The 19,829-nt window shown below is 41.5% G+C and overlaps 1 protein-coding gene and 1 non-coding gene across 2 annotated transcripts in view; both read right to left on the bottom strand.

The window, feature by feature from the left end:
- Positions 1 to 212: 212 nt before the first annotated feature.
- On the bottom strand, positions 213 to 346 carry LOC120363482 (small nucleolar RNA SNORA31). The gene has a single exon (XR_005579027.1). It is a non-coding gene; the product is annotated as a small nucleolar RNA SNORA31 (small nucleolar RNA).
- Positions 347 to 9,015: 8,669 nt separating this feature from the next.
- Positions 9,016 to 19,829, bottom strand: part of GABRR1 (gamma-aminobutyric acid type A receptor subunit rho1) — a 43,341-nt gene continuing 32,527 nt past the window's right edge. The window contains exons 7-10 of the mRNA XM_010333796.3: positions 16,028 to 16,168; positions 12,325 to 12,477; positions 10,727 to 10,923; positions 9,016 to 9,826 (exon numbers count right to left, since the gene is read on the bottom strand). Coding sequence (XP_010332098.1) covers positions 9,533 to 9,826; positions 10,727 to 10,923; positions 12,325 to 12,477; positions 16,028 to 16,168 — 785 coding nt within the window. The 3' untranslated portion in view covers positions 9,016 to 9,532. The remainder of the gene's footprint in view (positions 9,827 to 10,726; positions 10,924 to 12,324; positions 12,478 to 16,027; positions 16,169 to 19,829) is intronic.

Below are 19,829 nucleotides of genomic sequence, written 5' to 3'. Positions count from 1 at the left end.
TCAGGAGTTGAGACCAGCCTGGACAAATAAGCGAGACCAGGTTTCTAAAAAAATTAGGTGGGCATAGGGGTGTATGCCAGTAGGCCCAGCAACTAGTGAGGCTGAGGCAGGAAGACGGCTTGAACCCAGGAGGCAGATGCAGTGAGCCACTTGTGCCACTGCACCCCAAGCCTGGTAACCAAGCTGTCTCAAGTATTCTCTTCCTGTTTTTACCCTGTATTCCTCTATTCAATCTCAGCTGCCACAATTAGACAGACGGAAAGTGCAAGGACATGTTTTTCTTGCATCTATAGTGGAAACCTTAGCAGCAGATAGCAACTGCTCCAGGTCTGTCAAATAGATGCATCGTAGAGGAATATTTTAAAGAAATACTCCTTAACAAACATTTCTTCCTGTTTTGAAGAGGCAATTTTGTTCTTTAAAGCCGAGCTGCTTCTGGGCACAGTGGCTCACACCTATAATCCGAACACTTTGGGAGGCAAAGGCAGGCAGATCACCTGAGGTCAAGAGTTTGAGACCAGCCTGGCCAATATGGTGAAACCCAATCTATACTAAAAAATACAACAGTTAGCTGGGTGTGGTGGCATGCACCTGTAATCCCAGCTACGCAGGAGGCTGAGGCAAGAGAATTGCTTGAACCTGGGAGGTAGAGGTTGCAGTGAGCCAAGATGGCACCACTGCACTCCAGCCTGGGTGACAGAACAAGACTCTGTCTCAAGAAAAATAAAAAATAAAAAATTAATTAAAAAAAAATCTTGGTGTTTGAAGGTGTAGACCTTAGGGGGATAGTTTACCAATTTCTTTGAGATCAATGGATCAGTTATAGCTCTTAACATAGGGCTTCGCACATACAATGAACACTGAAAGTGGAATAAGTTGTTGAATGTATAGATGCAACACTCATCACTTTCTGTGAATGACAAAGGTGTATGGTTAGGAGAACCTACGTTAGAGCTTTGCTAACTTGAATGTGTATATGAATCACCTGGGGATCTTGTTGAACTACAGGTTCTAATTGAGTGGGTCTGGGATGGGGCCTGAGGGTCTGCTTCCCTGACGTGTTCCACAGTAATGCCAGTGCTGTTCTGGGGATACTATCAGTTACAAGAACCTAAATGTATTTATCTCAATTAAAAATAGGTGCACTGAGTCCAGACGTGGTGGCTCACGCCTGTAATCTCAGCACTTTGGGAGGCCAAGGCAGGTGGATCACCTGAGGTCAGGAGCTCAAGACCAGCCTGACTGACATAGTAAAACCCCGTCTCTACTGAAAATACAAAAATTAGCTAGGCATAGTGGCAAGTGTCTGAAATCCCAGCTACTTGGGGGGCTGAGGCAGGAGAATCACTTGAACCCAGGAGGCGGAGGTTGCAGTGAGCCAATTTTGTGCCATTGTACTCCAGCCTGAGTGACACAGTCTCAAAAAAAAAAAAAAAAAATGGGCGCAGTGACTACCCAAAAGTGGAAATCCAACTTGAGGAATGCCACGGTAATTAAATTGTGTTAAATTTTTAGTTGTTAGGTAAAGCTACCGGATATATTTGAGTATAATCATACCGTATATCATAACCAAAGACCATTTTGCAAAGACTGTTAACTATTTGAGATGGCAAAGCCAGCAACTTTATAGCTAGGTTCATATTTAATTGGGTTACAGTGTTTTGGAGACAAGCCAGAACATTAAAATTGATTTTAAAATAAGGATAGTTACATGCAGCAATATAACATGAGAAATGGTGCCAATTTGGGGTGAAGACTAAGAAATTTTCAAAGCTCATTTTTTTCTTCTCATAATACATGGACTGTTTCTTTGCACATGTCATTAACCGAGCAATATAAAGTTGATTGCTTTCTGATAAAGTCTAAGAGAAAGAAACCGCTGGAAAATTACGAACAGAATCCTGTTATAACATGCCTGAATGAGATTTAAAACTTGGCCTTTGAACAATGGAAATCTTGGCACGGCAGCCAGCAAAATTTCCTAAAGCAACTTCTGCCTCTTTAATTCTTCTCAAATAATTCCACTCACCTCTCACCCTGCAACAAATGTCTTTTTCTTTGGAATCTATCATTTTTAGGAACAATGTTTTGGAATGACATTCATCTAGGTTCTATATTGCAACAAAAAATTAGAGATTATTTTTTTCTTATTTGTTGCTGGACCTTTTTTTCTTGCTGTGGGTTTTCTTCAGTGTTAATGACCACTTTTAGAAATGTCAACTAAAATTTTAAGCCAAAGTAAATGGTGGAAATTTGAGAGGATTTACTTTTCACACTTCTTTATGGCATGTGGTTCCCTGTCATATGTTTGTTTATTTTTATTTATTTATTTCAAGACAGGGTCTGGAAATTAAAAGGCTGGAGTGCAGCGGTGCGATCACGGCTCACTGTAACCTCCACCTCCTGGGCTCAAGCAATCCTCCCGCCAGTGCATACCAGCACACTCGGCTATTTATTTATTTATTTATTTATTTGAAGTTTTTTTTTGATAAAGACAGGGATCACTATATTGCCCAGGCTGGTCTCAAACTCCCAGGCCTAAGCCATCTTCACACCTCAACCTCCCAGCGTGCTGGCATCACGGGTATGAACCACTGTGCCCGGCTGTCCTTATTTTTAGTTTTCAGAATAAATTAGATTTTTTTTTAATGTTTAAAAGACTTTTGTTTATTGGAGAATCACAAAGTTTAGATAGGTACATGAGGGTTCAGTCTACGAAATGCCAAAGCAATCATTCAACTCCTCATACCAGTCAAACTGTCCAGCATTGTATACATTCAAAACATATTGCCTACATTTTTATCTTGTAGTCATTGGGGTTGTGTTTAATTCCATTTGGACTGAAATGGAAGTTTTTTACTTTTTGTTTTGTACTGCAAACTGATTTTAAATTTTTTATTTTTTAAAATTTCATTAATTACTTGCACAAGATTTTATTTATTTTTTTTTAGAGATAGATCTTTCTCTGTCACCCAGCCTGGAGTACAGTGGCCTGATCATTACTTCTGGGCTCAAGTAATCCTCCTGCCTCAGTGTCCAAAGCAGCTGGGACTATAGGCATGTGACCCCATGCCCAGCTGAAGCTAATTTTTGTATTTTTTGTAGAGCAAGCTCTCACCATATTGTCCAGGCTGGTCTTGAACTCCTGGGTTCAAGTGATCCTTCCATCTCAGCCTCCCAAAGTGCTGGGATTACAGGTGGGAGCCACTGTGCCCAGCTAAAATTATGCTGTTTTAAAAAGAGTATTGAAGCCTGCAAATCATGAAAAATGAAAAAGCTAAACCCTTCCCTATCTTCCACTTCCTGTTACAGATATAAGGTATAGTTTTGTGGTTGAACACTTCATTATAAGTTAACCTGGCTTTGATTCTCAAAGAGACTCAGTTATCTTCACTCAGTTCTCATGGCGAAGGCCCGCCTGCCAGCCAACTAGCCTACAAATGCATGTGTTTCATCACAATAGACGCTGAGTGTGTACAAAGCTGTAAATGCTGCTTGCAGGAACCCACCAAACTCACCAGTAAGGATCTGTTAATTGTTTTTGAAGTAAACTAGAGGGCATTTGTAAAATATTCTGGTCTCAAGAAAAGTAAGGATGTCTCCTTCCACACAAATACTAATAGTTGAAATAATTGAAAGGAAATAGATTGAAATTAAATTTCGATTCCATAATTAATGTATGGAATTGAAAACACATCCACTTATTTTAAGAGTTGTGCTAATACTGAAGTGAGCTAAATAGTTTTACTTAACATTGCTGATGTGTGGATTGGTGAATGTACTTTCTTATTACTGTAGGTACTGAAATTTCCCATACATAGCAAGCCCTGAAATTTAGTTGTAGCAATTTTCTTGATAACATCAAAATGAAATTGTTCTTTCTATACATGGATTATTGTGATTGTTGTGATTTCACACACAGTAGTGGGCTCCATGGTTCTGGACGAGGAGATGCAGGCACAGGACTGGGTTATGTCAGGGACTCTCCATGCTCAAAAAGCTTATCATACAAAAAGCTGATGGACTGGACATTTTTTTGTTGTTGTACTTTAGGTTCTGGGGTACATGAGCAGATCATGCAGGATTGTTGCATAGGTACATACATGGCAATGTGGTTTGCTGACTCCATCACTCCATCACCAATATCTGGCATTTCTCCCTATGTTATCCCTCCCCAACCTTCCCACCTCCCGCTGTCCCTCCCCTAACCCCACTAACAGACCCCAGTATATGATGCTCCCCTCCCTGTGTCCATGTGTTCTCATTGTTCAACACCCACCTATGGGTGAGAACATGTGTTGTTTGATTTTCTGTTCTTGTGTCAGTTTGCTGAAAATGGTAGTTTCCAGATTCATCCATGTCCCTAAAGAGGACATGAACTCCTTGTTTTTGATGGCTGCATAGTATTCCATGGTGTATATGTGCCACATTTTCCCTGTCCAGTCTATCATTGATGGGCATTTGGGTTGGTTCCAAGTCTTTGCTATTGTAAACAGTGCTGCAATGAACATACGTGTGCATGTGTCTTCATAACAATGATTTATAATCCTTTGGGTACATACCCAGTAATGGGATTGCTAGGTCAAATGGAATTTCTATTTCTAGGTCCTTGAGGAATGGCCACACTGTCCTCCACAATGGTTGAACTAACTTACACTCCCACCAACAGTGTAAAAGTGTTCCTGTTTCTCCACATCCTCTCCAGCATCTGTTGTCTCCAGATTTTTTTTTTTTTTTTTTTTTTTTTTTGAGACGGAGTTTCACTCTTGTTACCCAGACTGGAGTGCAATGGCGCGATCTTGGCTCACCGCAACCTCCACCTCCTGGTTCAGGCAATTCTCCTGCCTCAGCCTCCTGAGTAGCTGGGATTACAGGCATGTCCCACCATGCCTAGCTAATGTTTTGTATTTTTAGTAGAGATGGAGTTTCACCATGTTGACCAGGATGGTTTCGATCTCTTGACCTCGTGATCCACCCGTCAGCCTCCCAAAGTGCTGGGATTACAGGTGTGAGCCACCACGCCCGGCCTGTCTCCAGATTTTTTAATGATCACCATTCTAACTGGTGTGAGGTGGTGTCTCAATGTGGTTTCGATTTGCATTTCTCTAATGACCAGTGATGATGAGCATTTTTTCATACGTTTGTTGGCCTCATATATGTCTTCCTTTGAAAAGTGTCTGTTCATAACCTTTGCCCACTTTTAAATGGATTTTTTTTCTTGCAAATCTGTTTTAGTTCTTTGTAGATTCTAGATATTAACCCTTTGTCAGATGGGTAGATTGCAAAAATTTTTTTTCATTCTGTTGTTTGCCGGTTCACTCTAATGATTGATTCTTTTGCTATACAGAAGCTCTGGAGTTTAATTAGGTCCCATTTGTCTATTTTGGCTTTTGTTGTCAGTGCTTTTGGTGTTTTAGTCATGAAGTCTTTTTCTATGCCTATGTCCTGAATGGTTTTGCCTAGGTTTTCTTTTAGGGTTTTTATGGTGTTAGGTCTTATGTTTAAGTAATTAATCCATCTGGAGTTAATTTTAGTGTAGGACATTTTCAAAAATGAAGCAAGCTGAACCTTCACCAAAGATAGTTTGAAAAGCACTAGTTTAAAATGTTGCCTATGACATAATAAGTGTTCAGCATTGATGAATATATGAATGAATGGATGGATGAATGAATAAATAAAAATATACCAATGATTGGTTAAAAGATTTCCCTATAGCAGTGTTTATGTATTGTGTATGACAGTTTGCTTGTCCAGTATTTATTATCGGGGAATGAACATTGAGTTAAGAGCCTTTCACTTAAAGTTGATGTGGTGGCTCACACCTATAATCCCAGCACTTTGGGAGACTGAGGCGGGTAGATCATGTGAGGTCAGGAGTTTGAGGCCAGCCTGGCCAATATAGTGAAATCCCTTCTCTATTAAAAAATACCAAAAAAAAAAAAAAATTAGCCTGACGTGTTGGCAGGTGCCTATAATCTTAGCTACTTGGGAGGCTGAGGCAGGAGTATTGCTTGAACCCGGGAGGTGGAGGTTGCAGTGAACCGAAATGGCACCACTGCACTCCAGCCTGGGTGGCACAGTAAAACTCTGCCTCAAAAAAAACCAAAAAACAAAAAACTAGTCTTTCATTTATTAACTACATTCTCTGCATGTTCCATCAGTCTCTCTTAGCCTTTAGAATTTCCACATTCAGGTTCAAATGCAACAGAATGTGAAAGTATTTTTTGTAACACTGTATTTACAAATGTGAGGTTTCATTGGCACTAAAGTGTAAGCCATTTTTATTCTAAGATCTAGCATCATCACCTTTCCCTATAAAGTATGAATTATGAGAGAAACTAAAGAATATTGAAACTCCAGTTCTCTACTGCCTAACCCCTCTGCACATCCGGATGATGTCCACATTGTGTCACAATGATAAGAAACCTTCAGAATCCTACAGTGCCTTCTGAACAACCAGACAGAGAATACATTATGTTTGATACAATTTTAGTCAAATATATTTTAACTCTTTAAAAATTAATTATTCAAGCCAGGCACAGTGGCTCATGCCTATAATCCCAGCACTTTGGGAGGCCGAGGCCGAGAAAGATTGCTTAAGGTCAGGAGTTTGCTTGAGACTGGCCTGAGCAACATAGATCTTGTCTCTACAAAAAAATTTTAACAATTAAAAAATAAATTCAATATGACACATGGTACCTGCCCATTAACAAAACAATATTATTAACCAAATATTCCTATTCATGCCAGTAAAATCTATGAAGTACTATAGATGATCAGATATATTATGTGGTTTTCTCCAAAATTATCCTTCAAAAAAGAGGGAGTTGCTTTATATTTGGGTCCTTACGAAGTCATATTACAGAGCTCTTTGTCAATTTCATGACTTTCACAGAAAATATTGCCTTAAGAAAACACATTAGCATGGAAATTATTCAGTTGATTCTAGTTTTAGATACTCATGTTGGTCACCCGGAATTGCTAGAAAAGATAACAAAGACATTTAACATGAATTTAATCACTAATTCCTCACAATCATTGGTGTGACTATCATGTAAATAAGTCTTTTAAATATCACTTTAAAAAATAATGCTGCATATGATTATGTTGCAAAAATTAAGAATAAACATCTAAAAGATGCATTAGATCTACTATTAAGCAAATTGATGATTTCCATTGGTGTCTGTTATGGAATTAATTATGTCTCCCTATGGCCCCCAAATTAATATATTGAAGCCCTAACTCCCAGCATAGCTATATTTGGAGATAGGCCTTTACAAGTAATTATGGTTAAATCAGGTCATTGACATGGGCCCTATTCCAGTATGACCAGTGTCTTCATAAGAAGAAGAAATTAGGACACACACATGACAGATGGCCATCTACAAGCCAGGAAAAGAGGCTTCCAGGGAAACCAAGTCTGCCAACACCTTGGTCTTAGACTTCAGTCTCCTAAACTGTGAGAAAATAAATTTCTGTTGTTTACACCACCCAGTCTGTGGTACTTTGCTATGGCAACTCTAGCAGACCCAGAGTATCCCATAGGCTGGTTCAAATGGTGGAGTATCCCATACAAATAGATGGAAGTTCAGATGGTGTGCCCTGGATGCATTCCAGATGACCCACAGTGGCCCTAGTGATCATGAGGAAGAAAACAGCAGCAAAGGTCTTTGTAAAGAGTTTGATTGCAATTGTTCTATAAAACAATCATGAAAAATACCACTGCTTTTAAATTAACATTTTTAAATATCGAAAGTTAACATTTAGGAGTCAGGCACGGTGGATCACACCTGTAATCCCAGTACTTTGGGAGGCTGAGGTAGGAGGACTGATTGAGCTCAGGAGTTTAAGACCAGCCTGGGCAATATATGAGACCTTATCTCTACAAAAACTTTTAAAAATTAGCTGAGTATGGTGAAGCATGCCTATAGTTCCAGCTATACAGGAGGCTGAGGTGAGAGGATCACTTGAGCCTGGGAGGTAGAGGTTGCAGTGAGCTGGGAAGACACCACTGTACTCCAGCCTGGGTGACAGAGTAAGACTTCCTAAAAAAACTAAAGTGAGAGTGAAAAATTTAAATAGTTAACATTTAACTATTTCATCTATATCCCTTTAAGTTTATTCAAGTTTGCCAAAAAAACTTTCTTTTGGTGAGCTTTTATTGGAGATAATGGGAGATTACATTGTAATTAGAGTTTATACAAATAGGTTTTTTCAAATTAGAATATAGTCCTGCATGTGTAGAAATATCATAATATTTAGTATTGGTGATGAGTCAAATTAACTTTGAAATGAAGATGACATTATTATGTATATAATTCACTTTATTAAAGTGAGTTTCAAATCAAACAAATGCCGTTTGGTCAAGTTTGGTGGGGCTGATATATTATGTAAATAACTGTTTTTAAATGATACATCAAATTAGAACTCTCTCTTTTACCCCATTCCCTGATTTCAGTTGCCATTGGGCCATCCTTCTGCCTGATATCTAGGCTGTGTGGTCTAGGTGATGGCATTTTTCTGGTTCATAGAAAGTGCTGGTATTTCTAATATAAATGCAGATGTCCAGTCATGTCTTCCCATTTATTTTGCTTTCTGATGTTCTTTTTCTCTTAAGAAACCATGTGATTATTTCTCAATCTAATGAGTTACAAGTAGTCCCAAATTATGTATTTCCTTGAAATGTTTATGCAGAAGAAATCATTCTCTACCGAAGTTCCTCAGGGAAGATACCACATCACTGAGAAAGAACTTCTCTTTGAACAGGAACATGCTCCAAGAAGAAGATACATGAAGTGTTGATTATATAAAACAGGGAACATTTAAACACAAATTTTCTAGCCTAGTTACCTCTATGACACAACAGACAAAATACATGCGTGTAGTCTTATTTTCAGAGTTTCCCTACCAGGGAAACTTTCACCAAAATCAGAAGCAATTGCACCAGTCTAAAGATCGTTTCTTGTAAAGGAGTAAAACTTGTGAACCACAGCATGTAAAGAAAAATAATGTGAATATTATTATTGCCTTTTATTAAAATAAACACGCAGAAATGCATACAAAATAGGTAATAGGGTATAAACTGAAGCATGAGTTTCTGTCAAATGTTGAGTTTCATGCAATGGCCTTTAGGTGCTTCCAAGTCCACCTAGCCTGAAGAATATAATGACACTCGAGGAAAGGAAATCATTCAGTGAATAGCATCGAGGGTCTAACAGGTGGAACTAAACGTGCCCACAACACTGGTGTGTTTTTCCAGGGGCTGTGGGTAACAACTAACATCACTTGCTGCAGTGTAGTATGCCTGCAGCACCTAATATAATGCTGTGTATTCAACAGATGGTTAATAAGTGCAAATTAAACCAGTAAATGCCTTGTCAATGTAGCTTTGGAAAGCTGCAGAAGGGATAGTGAAAACATGGGTGGGTCTTGGGATTTTTTTTTTAAACCATATCCTTACATTCTTTCTCATTATACAGATACTTCCGTAGTGGATGCCATGGAAATGTGAAATTTATAGAATTACAGGCATCTAGGAGAAAATAGACCAGTATATTAAATTGAATAAAATGTATGCCGCTGGAAAGATTATCCTGGAGTATTTATCAATGGCGTGGGTGTCAATTCTCATGCTCACGTAGCTGCTTCTCTGACTTTTCCTCTGAGGGGAGCTCCTCTCTGAGGCCAGGGTCAGCTGCACCATCATCCTGTCGGGCTTCTCTCCGTTCTCTGGCATGTAGCTGTCCAGGTCGTTCACCTCCCCATCACTGTAGGTGCCGTCCAGCATCACGGTGCGGGCCGGAGGTAAGCCGCTGGTGCAGGGCAGCTGCAGACACAGCAAACACACATAGGGCTGTGAGCTCAGCATCATTTCTTAGATGCCCTTCAAAAGAAACTGCATAGTGGAGGGCGTTGCCTTTTTCTAGTTTCTTGTATTCCTAGTTTGGGACAAGGGCAGGTATCCATTTTTGACGATCTAAAATCTACATACGGACTCTTAGGAAATACCACAATGCCATACCAAAGACCAACAAGAATGCTCATGATTCATAGATCACCCTGTTCTCCACGAGAGAACAAACTGTTATGAACCCTTGGTAAAAATGTTTACAGATCGCATTACAAGAGTGTACATGAACATGTGCATTTGTCATGGGATGGGAATTGGCATTGTGGGGATGGATTACTACCGCACGGTTAGAGTTTGCTGGGGGAGATGACCATTGAGCTGCACACTGGAAGAGGAAAGGAGAGTCATCTGGGAGGGAAGATTACCTGGGAAGCGGTGGAGGATGCATGAGGCTACATATGAGGGAAGATTTCCTAGAATGAGACGTGTTCTTCCCCAGACAGTTCTTTTTATTACACCTTTATGTTAAAAAATAATTTGTTCCACCATGTTAAACTGTCGTTTATTTTTCTCCTGGGAGTCCCTTACTAAATTATGAACATCACCAAGATGTTCCCTAAGACGTAACTAAGACCTGGCCCAAGTATGTGGTAGGTGCAAAATAAATGTTTCAATGAATGAAAGATGTCACATAAAGCCAATTTCCCAATGACTTGAAATACACCAATTTGTTTGCTCTTCACAGCAACCCTGTGAAGTAGTCAGAGGAGGGGGTATCATGACCCTGTTTTACAGAGAAGGTCTGCCCTGTCCGAGGTTCCAGAGTTAGATCAGGCTCCCTCCTGACCAGACACTAGAAGCACATGGCAAAGTCACCTTCTCCCGCAGCTTCTGTTCCTTCCGCTCCTGCACGGTGGTCAGGTAGTTGACGGCCGCATACTCTAGCACAGAGAGGAACACGAACACAAAGCTGACCCAGAGGTAGATGTCCACGGCCTTGATGTAGGAGACGCGCGGCATGGAGGCGTTCACGCCCGTGATGATGGTGGACATAGTCAGCACCGTTGTGATACCTGCAAACACATGAACGAGAAACAAGTGTTTGCTTGTCTTTCGCCAAACATGGGATGGTTTCGTGCCTCTGCTCTTTTGTCCCTGCTATTCCCTCAGCCTAGAATATCTCCATCCCCGCTCCATTGTCTAGCAAACACCTACACATGTTTCAAGATTTAGCTTTTCATGAAGCTCTTCCTGTTTCTCTGCCCCTGCATCCCCACCCTTTCACCCCTCCGCATATCCTGTGTATGCATCATAGCACCTGTGTCACTATTCTGCAAAGAACCCCAGACATTTTGGCATTAAAACATTTATTTCAATTCAATTTTTACAAAATAAGAGGTTGCACACATGAACAGGTATATATGTTTCTTATAACTACTACTCCATCAAGGGGAAGAAGCACATGAGATTTATTTTAATATCGTGTCCTGGCTTTTGTTGTGCAGTCCTGTTGTCCTGGGCCTGTGTCAACAGCTGTCAGGGCACCCCCAGCAGCCACCACCATGCTGGACCTGGCTGCCCATTCAGCAATGTCCACTTGAGGACTCATGGGTCGATTTCACTAAGGATGATGACGTTAACTTCACTTGTAGGAAACAGATTTTAAAACTAGACTGTTTGTCTTCTCAGCACAGTAACTGTTCAAGCTACGGAACAACTGTTAGAGGACATGGCATCTGTCCATGGAAATTTGCCCAGGATTTCAAATTAAGCTCAGAACATTTGTTTGGCAAACATCAAATCACAGGGGATTGGGGTCATCTTAAGGGCCAGCTCCAATCCAGTTTCACTAAAACCTGGTGGGTCGCATTCTCCCCTGCAGCCCCTGAACTCTTTGAGTGATGGTGGTGTGTGTAAACGGGTATGACATTTAAGGTGAGAAAAAGAGCTGATGGCAAATAGCCATAATGCTTATCGAGTAGGGATTCTCAGACTTGAGTACATAGAATAATTACTGGGAGAGCTTGTTAAAAATGCAGGTTCCTAGTCCTCACTCAGAGATTCTCATTCTATAGATGCAGATGAGACCCAGGACCCTTCATTTTTAACAGTTTCCCACAGAAATTCTATCACGAAGATCCCTTGAGCCATCATTCGAGAAACGCTGTTGTGGGATATGATTCATTTTGCGGGTAAGCAAAGAAAGCACTTAAGACCAGGCTCACCCATCCTGGAACATGGCTTCAACAAGACTAAAGGTGTTTGGATGGGCACCTGTAGAGTCCTGGAAAGCATTTTGCTACATAGATTCCTAATTATGGGATTTTACCTACAATAAACAACTCTTGATTTTTTCCAAGTCGTAACACCAAAAGGGGTATAGAACCAATTGGAAAAGAATGGTTTTTATCTGGAAAGAATTATCAATACCTATATTTTCAGATGCTTGGAATGTGCATTGAGATACTCCTTACCTAAGGGGACTCTGGCAGGCACAGCTCTGCGGTCGATCCAGAAGGACACCCAGGACAGCATGACCATCAGGGTGGCGGGGAAATAAGTTTGGAGCAAGAAGAAGAAGATGTGGCGACGCAACGTGAAATTAATGTACAGACGGTTGTACCAGCCTGGGGGACACAGGAATTAAAGACAGTACACATCATGGCTTCTTCATAAAACACATTTTATTCAGGACACCGTAAGAGCTTTAGACACTCCAATGGAATCTTACCATGCCTATATAAGGTGAAAGTGAGAGAAATCATGGAACAAAGTGATTATACAGTAATACACACTGCCTGGGTGAATCTATCTCAGGAAACCTTTGGCCCTTATCTTGTTCACAAAGGGAACCCCTTGAAAAGATCCTAAGATCATTTAAACTTGTTTTCTTTTTTTGAGACAGGGTCTTGCTCTATCACCAGGCTGGAGTGCAGTGGTGTGATCTTGGCTCAATGCAGCCTCGACCTCCTGGGTGCAAGCAATCCTCCCGCCTCACTCTCCCGAGTAGCTGGTACCACTAAACCCAGCTAATTTTAAATTTTTTTGGTAGAGACTGGGTCTTGCTATGTTCACCAGGCTGGCCTCGAACTCCTGGCTTCAAGTGATCCACCCACTCCAGCCTCTCAAGTGCTGAGATTACAGGTATGAACCACCAGCATGCCTGGCTCATTTAAACTCCTGTTTCTCCTATTACCTGGTCTAGGGCCCAGCAACCTCACTGTCACCTGGGAGTTGGTTATAAATGCAGATTCCTGGACCTCACCCCAGACCTACTTAATTGGAACATCCATTTAACAATATTCTCTGCTGGACACAGTGGCTCACACCTATAAGCCCAACACTTTGGGAGGCCAAGACGGGAGGATCGCTTGAGCCCAGGAGTTGGAGGTGACAGTGAGCTATGATCACCCCACTGCACTCCAGCTGGAGCCACAGAGTAAGACCCTGTCTCTGTTAGGGAAAAAAAAAAAAAAATATATATATATATATATATATATATATATATATATATATATATATATATATTCCCCACATAGTTCCTATGCACTTCAAAGTTTGAGAAGCACTGATTTAAACAATCTCTTTGGGTTTCTTATTCCCCACATAGTTCCTATGCACTTCAAAGTTTGAGAAGCACTGATTTAAACAATCTCTTTGGGTTTCTTATTCCCCACATAGTTCCTATGCACTTCAAAGTTTGAGAAGCACTGATTTAAACAATCTCTTTGGGTTTCTTATTCCCCACATAGTTCCTATGCACTTCAAAGTTTGAGAAGCACTGATTTAAACTATCTCTTTGGGTTTCTTATTCCCCACATAGTTCCTATGCACTTCAAAGTTTGAGAAGCACTGATTTAAACAATCTCTTTGGGTTTCTTTATGGGGAGAAACATGCTTTAAGTTAAAAAAGAAAGTTAAACACAACATTGTATTTAGGAACAGAGTGAACAATCACAGGTCCAGCTACATTGTAGCTCTTCTTTTGTGTTCCTTACAAGGAAAACATACCTGGAGGAGTTGAAGAGAAAGTGAGGATGAAGGAAAGAAAAGGAAAAGGCCTTATATTTGGGAGATGGATGGGGACTTGGCAATATGAACTTGGAAACTTGGCATCCTGGGTCATAATGCATGGGACATGCCTCTGGTTACCAGCAAGCTGCTGCAGAGGAACTGTCAGAATGCTGAGGGTCAAAAGAGCAGGGGTCCTCCAAGGAACCAACACTTTTGGTGATGGATAAGAAGATAAGATGTGCTAGACTGCAGTGCTATGTTGGTGCTCTCTCTTACAGATTAGAAAGACCATGGCGGGGTACTTAAAAAGAATGCGCCCTCTGTGCATCAGTTGTACAAGATTTTAGTCATAGAAACCGCATGAAGATTTGAGCAAAATCATCCTGAAAGGTGACTGGTGAGAAGAAGGCAAGCAGCACAAGTCACAATTGCAAAGATACGGAATCAACCTGAGTGCCCACCCGCAGATGAGCAGATAAAGAGAATATGGTATGTACACACCATGGAATACCACTCGCCCATAAAAAACGGATGAAATAATGTCTTTTGCAGTAACTTGGATGGAACTGGAGGCCATTATTCTAGGTGAAATAACTCAGGAAGTGAACAGCAAATTCAACATGTTCTTTCTTTTAAGTGGGAGGTAAGCTATGGGAACACAAAGGCATACATAGTGGTATAGTGCACAATGGAGACTCAGAAGTGGGGAGGGTAGGAGGAGAGTGAGGGATGAAAAACTACCTACTGGGTATAATGTACACCGCTCAGTGACAGATGTACTAAAGTCTTAGATGTCACCACTATACAATTCATCCATGTAATCAAAACCCATTTGTATCAATAAAACTACTGAATTTTTTTTTTTTCTTTGAGATGGAGTTTCACAGTGCAATAGTGCGATTTTGGCTTACCACAACCTCCACCTCCTGGGTTCAAGCAATTCTCCTGCCTCAGCCTCCCGAGTGGCTGGGGATTGCAGGCATATGCCACCACACCCAGCTAATTTTGTATTTTTAGTAGAGACGGAGTTTCTCCATGTTGGTCAGGCTGGTCTTGAACTCCTGATCTCAGGTTACCCACCCACCTCAGCCTCCCAAAGTGCTGGGATTACAGGCGTGAGCCACCTCGCCTGGCCTGAAATTTTTTTTAAAAAAAGAGGCAAGAAATGGAGCAAGTTAACCTCAGCTATTTAAGTAGCGCAGGCAAGCTCCCAGGAGAGAGGTCACGGAGCATGACCTCAGGCAACAGGAGGGTGTGAGCCTGACCTGACCCTTGGTTTAAAAAGGAACAACTGGGTCCACAGGGAACTGACCAGTGGCTCCTGCACTGAGACTTAGAATTCTGAGAGTCACAGGAGGGGCTATGCAAGCAGCGTAGCAAGAGCAGGCTGGTCAAGAGTGGATCAACCCCAGGGGGCTGGCTGGAGCAGTGAGAATGTAAATGGAGAACAACAGACCAGAATCGTATTTGTTTCTTGCTGTCAAGGAGGGGGCTCGGATCAGCATATCATGGCTGAGATGCCAGTTACTAAGCTGGCAATGCGATTGTCTCAAATAAACCTATTCACGCGGCTTATGTTTTAAGTCCTTACTGATTTTTTTAGGTTATTACTCTAATGCATTGGTGGTATTAAAAAAAAATCACTTCCATCTACTGCTTGCTCCCCACTAGACAGACTTCACTTAGGATTTCTGTCTTTTGTTTCTTTCTTTCTTTTTTCTTTTTCTTTTTTTCTTTTCTTTTTTTTTTTTGACACAGGGTCTCACTCTGCCACCCAGGCTAGAGTGCAGTGGCATGATCTCGGCTCACTGTAACCTCTTACTCTAGGGCTCAAGGGATCTCCCACCTCAGCCTTCCAGGTAGCTGGGACTACAGGCATGAGCCACCACACTCAGCTAATTTTTGTATTTTTAGTAGAGACTGAGTCTCGCCATGTTGGCCAGGCTGGTCTTGAACTCCTGAGCTCAAGCTATCCACCCACCTTGGCCTCCCAAAGTCCTGAGATAATAGGCATAAGCCACTGCACCCAGCCTCTGTCTTTAGTTTCAAATATAACTGACACTGCTCACTTGACAACCAATTCAAACCTTTCCTATGATAGAGGGTGAACCTCTGAGGCCAAGCCGAAGCTGCCCTGACTCTCAGCCCTCACCCCACAATTACCTGTGCTGCTGTAGAAAGCCAGTTTGGTGGTGGTGTGGAATTCCTGAATGAGGAACTGGGAGAGTGAGATTCGTTCATCTGTCTTTAAGGAGTCATTGCCTTTTTTCCAGTACAGCATGAGGTCATCTTCTGTATAGGCATCTGAAAGATAGAAGCCAGCATCAGATACAAAGTGGTGGCAAGACAGGATGGTCTGTGGGGCTATGTGGAACCTGTGTCCTGACTTCCTGCACTGACTACTGGGATTGTGGTATGATAGTTTAAAAAACAACACAGTCTAAACAAAGCAAAGCAATATCCCAAAAGACACATCTAATTCTCTTCCACTCTTCCAAAAGTCATCAAAGCAAAGTTCTCAATCCCAAATGCTCATAACTGCTGCAGAAGGTTCACCCTGCCACTCAGCCTGCCATTTATTAGGTTAAATCAACTGAAATTGCTCTTTTTGTAGGTCAGAAATGGTTAAACATTGGCAACATTTCATATGACTCAGCCTTATAAACTGGGAGTAATTTAGCCTTTTCCTTCTTTCAAAGTGCAGCGACTCATCAATTAATGGCAAATACCTGTAAACCCTATCAGGTAATAAAGGCTGCATTTTAGCAAGAAAAGATCCATAAAGAGACGGGAGTGGAACAAGTTCCTTCTCTAAAACTCCAGTCACTCCTACTCAGGGTAAAGTTGAAGTGACTCCATGATCATCGCCCTTTCTGGTGCTACCATGTCCCCTTCTTTCCCCTGCTTCTGGTGAACTCCCAGTGAACAAACCTACCTAGAGCCTGAGCAGAATTGAGGAAAAGCTTCATGGCACTGCCAGTCCAGTCTGCTTATGTGTAAACAGTTCCTTCCTGAAACTATTTTATTCCTGTTTTCTTTCTTTTTTTTTTTTTTAATTGCATTTTAGGTTTGGGGGTACATGTGATGAACATGCAAGATTGTTGCATAGGTACACACATGGCAGTGTGGTTTGCTGCCTTCTGTCCCCTCACCTGTATCTGTCATTTCTCCCCATGCTATCTCTTCCCACCTCCCCACCCCCCGCCCCTCCACCATTTCCCCCCAACGGACCCCAGTGTGTAGTGCTCCCCTCCCTGTGTCCATGTGTTCTCATTGTTCAACACCCGCCTATGAGGGAGAATATACGGTGTTTGATTTTCTGCTCTTGTGTCAGTTTGCTGAGAATGATGGTTTCCAGGTTCATCCATGTCCCTACAAAGGACGTGAACTCATCGTTTTTGATGGCTGCGTAATATTCCATGGTGTATATGTACCACATTTTCCCTATCCAGTCTATCATCGTTGGGCATTTGGGTTGGTTCCAGGTCTTTGCCATTGTAAACAGTGCTGCAATGAACATTCGTGTGCACGTGTCCTTGTAGTAGTATGATTTATAATCCTTTGGATATATACCCAGTAATGGGATTGCTGGGTCAAATGGGATTTCTATTTTTAGGTCCTTGAGGAATCGCCACACTGTCTTCCACAATGGTTGAACTAATTTACACTCCCACCAACAGTGTAAAAGTGTTCCTATTTCTCCACATCCTCTCCAGCATCTGTTGTTTCCTGATTTTTTAATAATCGCCATTCTAACTGGTGTGAGATGGTATCTCAATGTGGTTTTGATTTGCATTTCTCTGATGACCAGTGATGATGAGCATTTTTTCATATGTTTGTTGGCCTCCTGTTGGCAAAACCATTCAGGACATAGGTGTAGGCAAGGACTTCATGACCAAAATGCCAAAAGCAATGGCAACAAAAGCCAAAATAGACAAATGGGACCTAATCAAACTCCACAGCTTCTGCTCGGCAAAAGAAACAGTCAGTAGAGTGAATCGGCAACCAACAGAATGGGAAAAAATTTGTGCAGCCTACCCATCTGACAAGGGGCTGATATCCAGAATTTACAAAGAACTAAAGCAGATCTACAAGAAAAAAACAAGCCCATTCAAAAATGGGCAAAGGATATGAACAGATACTTTATTCCTGTTTTCTAACTCTTGACCTGTGTGATGGTCAGTTTCATGTGTCAACTTGGCTTGGCTATGGTACCCAATTATGCAATCAAACATTAATCTGTAAAAGTGTTTTATAGATATGACTAATGTCTAAATCCAGTGGACTTTAAAGGGGATTTTCCGGGATAATCTGGGTGGGCCTGATTCTATCAGGTGAAAGGCTTTAGGAGCAGAGCTGAGGCTTCTTGGAAAAAGAAATTCCACCTGTCGACTCCGGCATCTGCTCCTGCCACAGAGTGTTCCTCCTGCTCCCCTGATGGTCCGCCTGTAGATGTGGGACTCTTAGCTAGCCCCCGCAATCCCATGTTTTCTGTTTATTTGGTGGAACCATGGACAATACAACCTGAAAGAAGGCTACATTGCAGACGGAGGCAGAAGCTGCCCAGGCATAGTGGGGAAAACTAAGTTCTGGAGCCTGTCAACTCAGTATTTCAGGGTGGCTCTGCCACCAAGCTCTGTCCTTCCTTTGTATGAAGATGATAACCTGCTCACCAGGGTCTTGTGAGGGCTGGATGACAAGGCAAAGCCACCATGAAATAAATAGCCACTCCCTTGGTCCTGGGTTTTATTAACCCTTTCCCCACATTCACTGCCCTATGCAGCTGTCCCTTTGGCCCCAGTGGTGTGTGATGTCAACAGCCCTGCACTCCTTGGTCCTAGATGACTGAAGCCAAGGGACACTTGATCTACTACCACAAGCCCAGGCTGGCTTACAACGTGCCCTGGACAGTGAGAATCCTCACTAGGGCTTTCACACCGCCAGGGAGTGCAGCGTTCAGGAGAAGTGTAGGAGTCATGAGGGTGTCCACGGTGCTGCCAGAGGAAGTGTTTTGGCAGGGAGGAGAACGGAGCGAACATGTAGAGGAGGGCAGAGACGCATGTGGGTCATTTTACACTGCCTCAGCCTGGCTCTTTCTGTGGTCTGGTTTCTGGTGTGTGTGTGTGTGTCTGTGTGTGTTGTGTTAAAATACACATAACACAAAATTCACCATCTTAACCATTCTTTAGTGTAGACTTCAGTGGTATTCCACTACATTCTTAGTGTTGTAATTATGATGCATGATACGTACAATGAAAATTATGCTACATGAAAATTACTACACAAATACAACCATTATTGTGGTTGGATATATCATTTGCACATGTATATTCTCCCATTGTGGGTTGCATTTTACTCTGTTGATAATGTTTTGATGCACAGCATTTTTAAATTTTCATGTAGTATCTATGTTGTACTACACTACTACATAAATACAACCATTATGATGGTCGTACCACCATCTGTCTCTGAAACTCTTTTCATCTTCCCAAACTGAAACGCTGTACCCATTTAACAATAACCTCTCATCCTCACTTCCCCTCCTCCCAGCCTCTGGCAACCACCATTCTACTTTCTGTCTCTATAATTTTGACTATACTATGTATCTCTTAAAAGTGAAATCATTCAGTATTTTTCTTTTGCAATGGCTGATTTCATTTAGCATACTGTCCTCAAGTTTCAAAATCCTAGTTTTTTAAGGCTGAACACTCTACCACTCTATGCATTACCACGTTCTGTGCATCCATTCATTCATCGATGGACATTCGGGTTGTTTCATGTTTTAGCAATTGTGAATAAAACTGCTATAAATTTGAGTATACAAGTACCTTTTCAAGACCTTGCTTTCAATTCTTTTGGTTATATATCCAGAAATGGATTTGCTGGATCATATGTTCTTGTTTTAATTTTTTTTTTTTTAAGAGATGGGGGTCTTGCTTTCTTACCCAGGCTGGTGTGCAGTGGT

This window comes from Saimiri boliviensis, chromosome 4, assembly GCF_048565385.1.
Source record: "Saimiri boliviensis isolate mSaiBol1 chromosome 4, mSaiBol1.pri, whole genome shotgun sequence".
NCBI classification, from domain to species: Eukaryota; Metazoa; Chordata; class Mammalia; order Primates; family Cebidae; genus Saimiri; species Saimiri boliviensis.
This window is presented reverse-complemented; position numbering and strand designations above follow the sequence as displayed.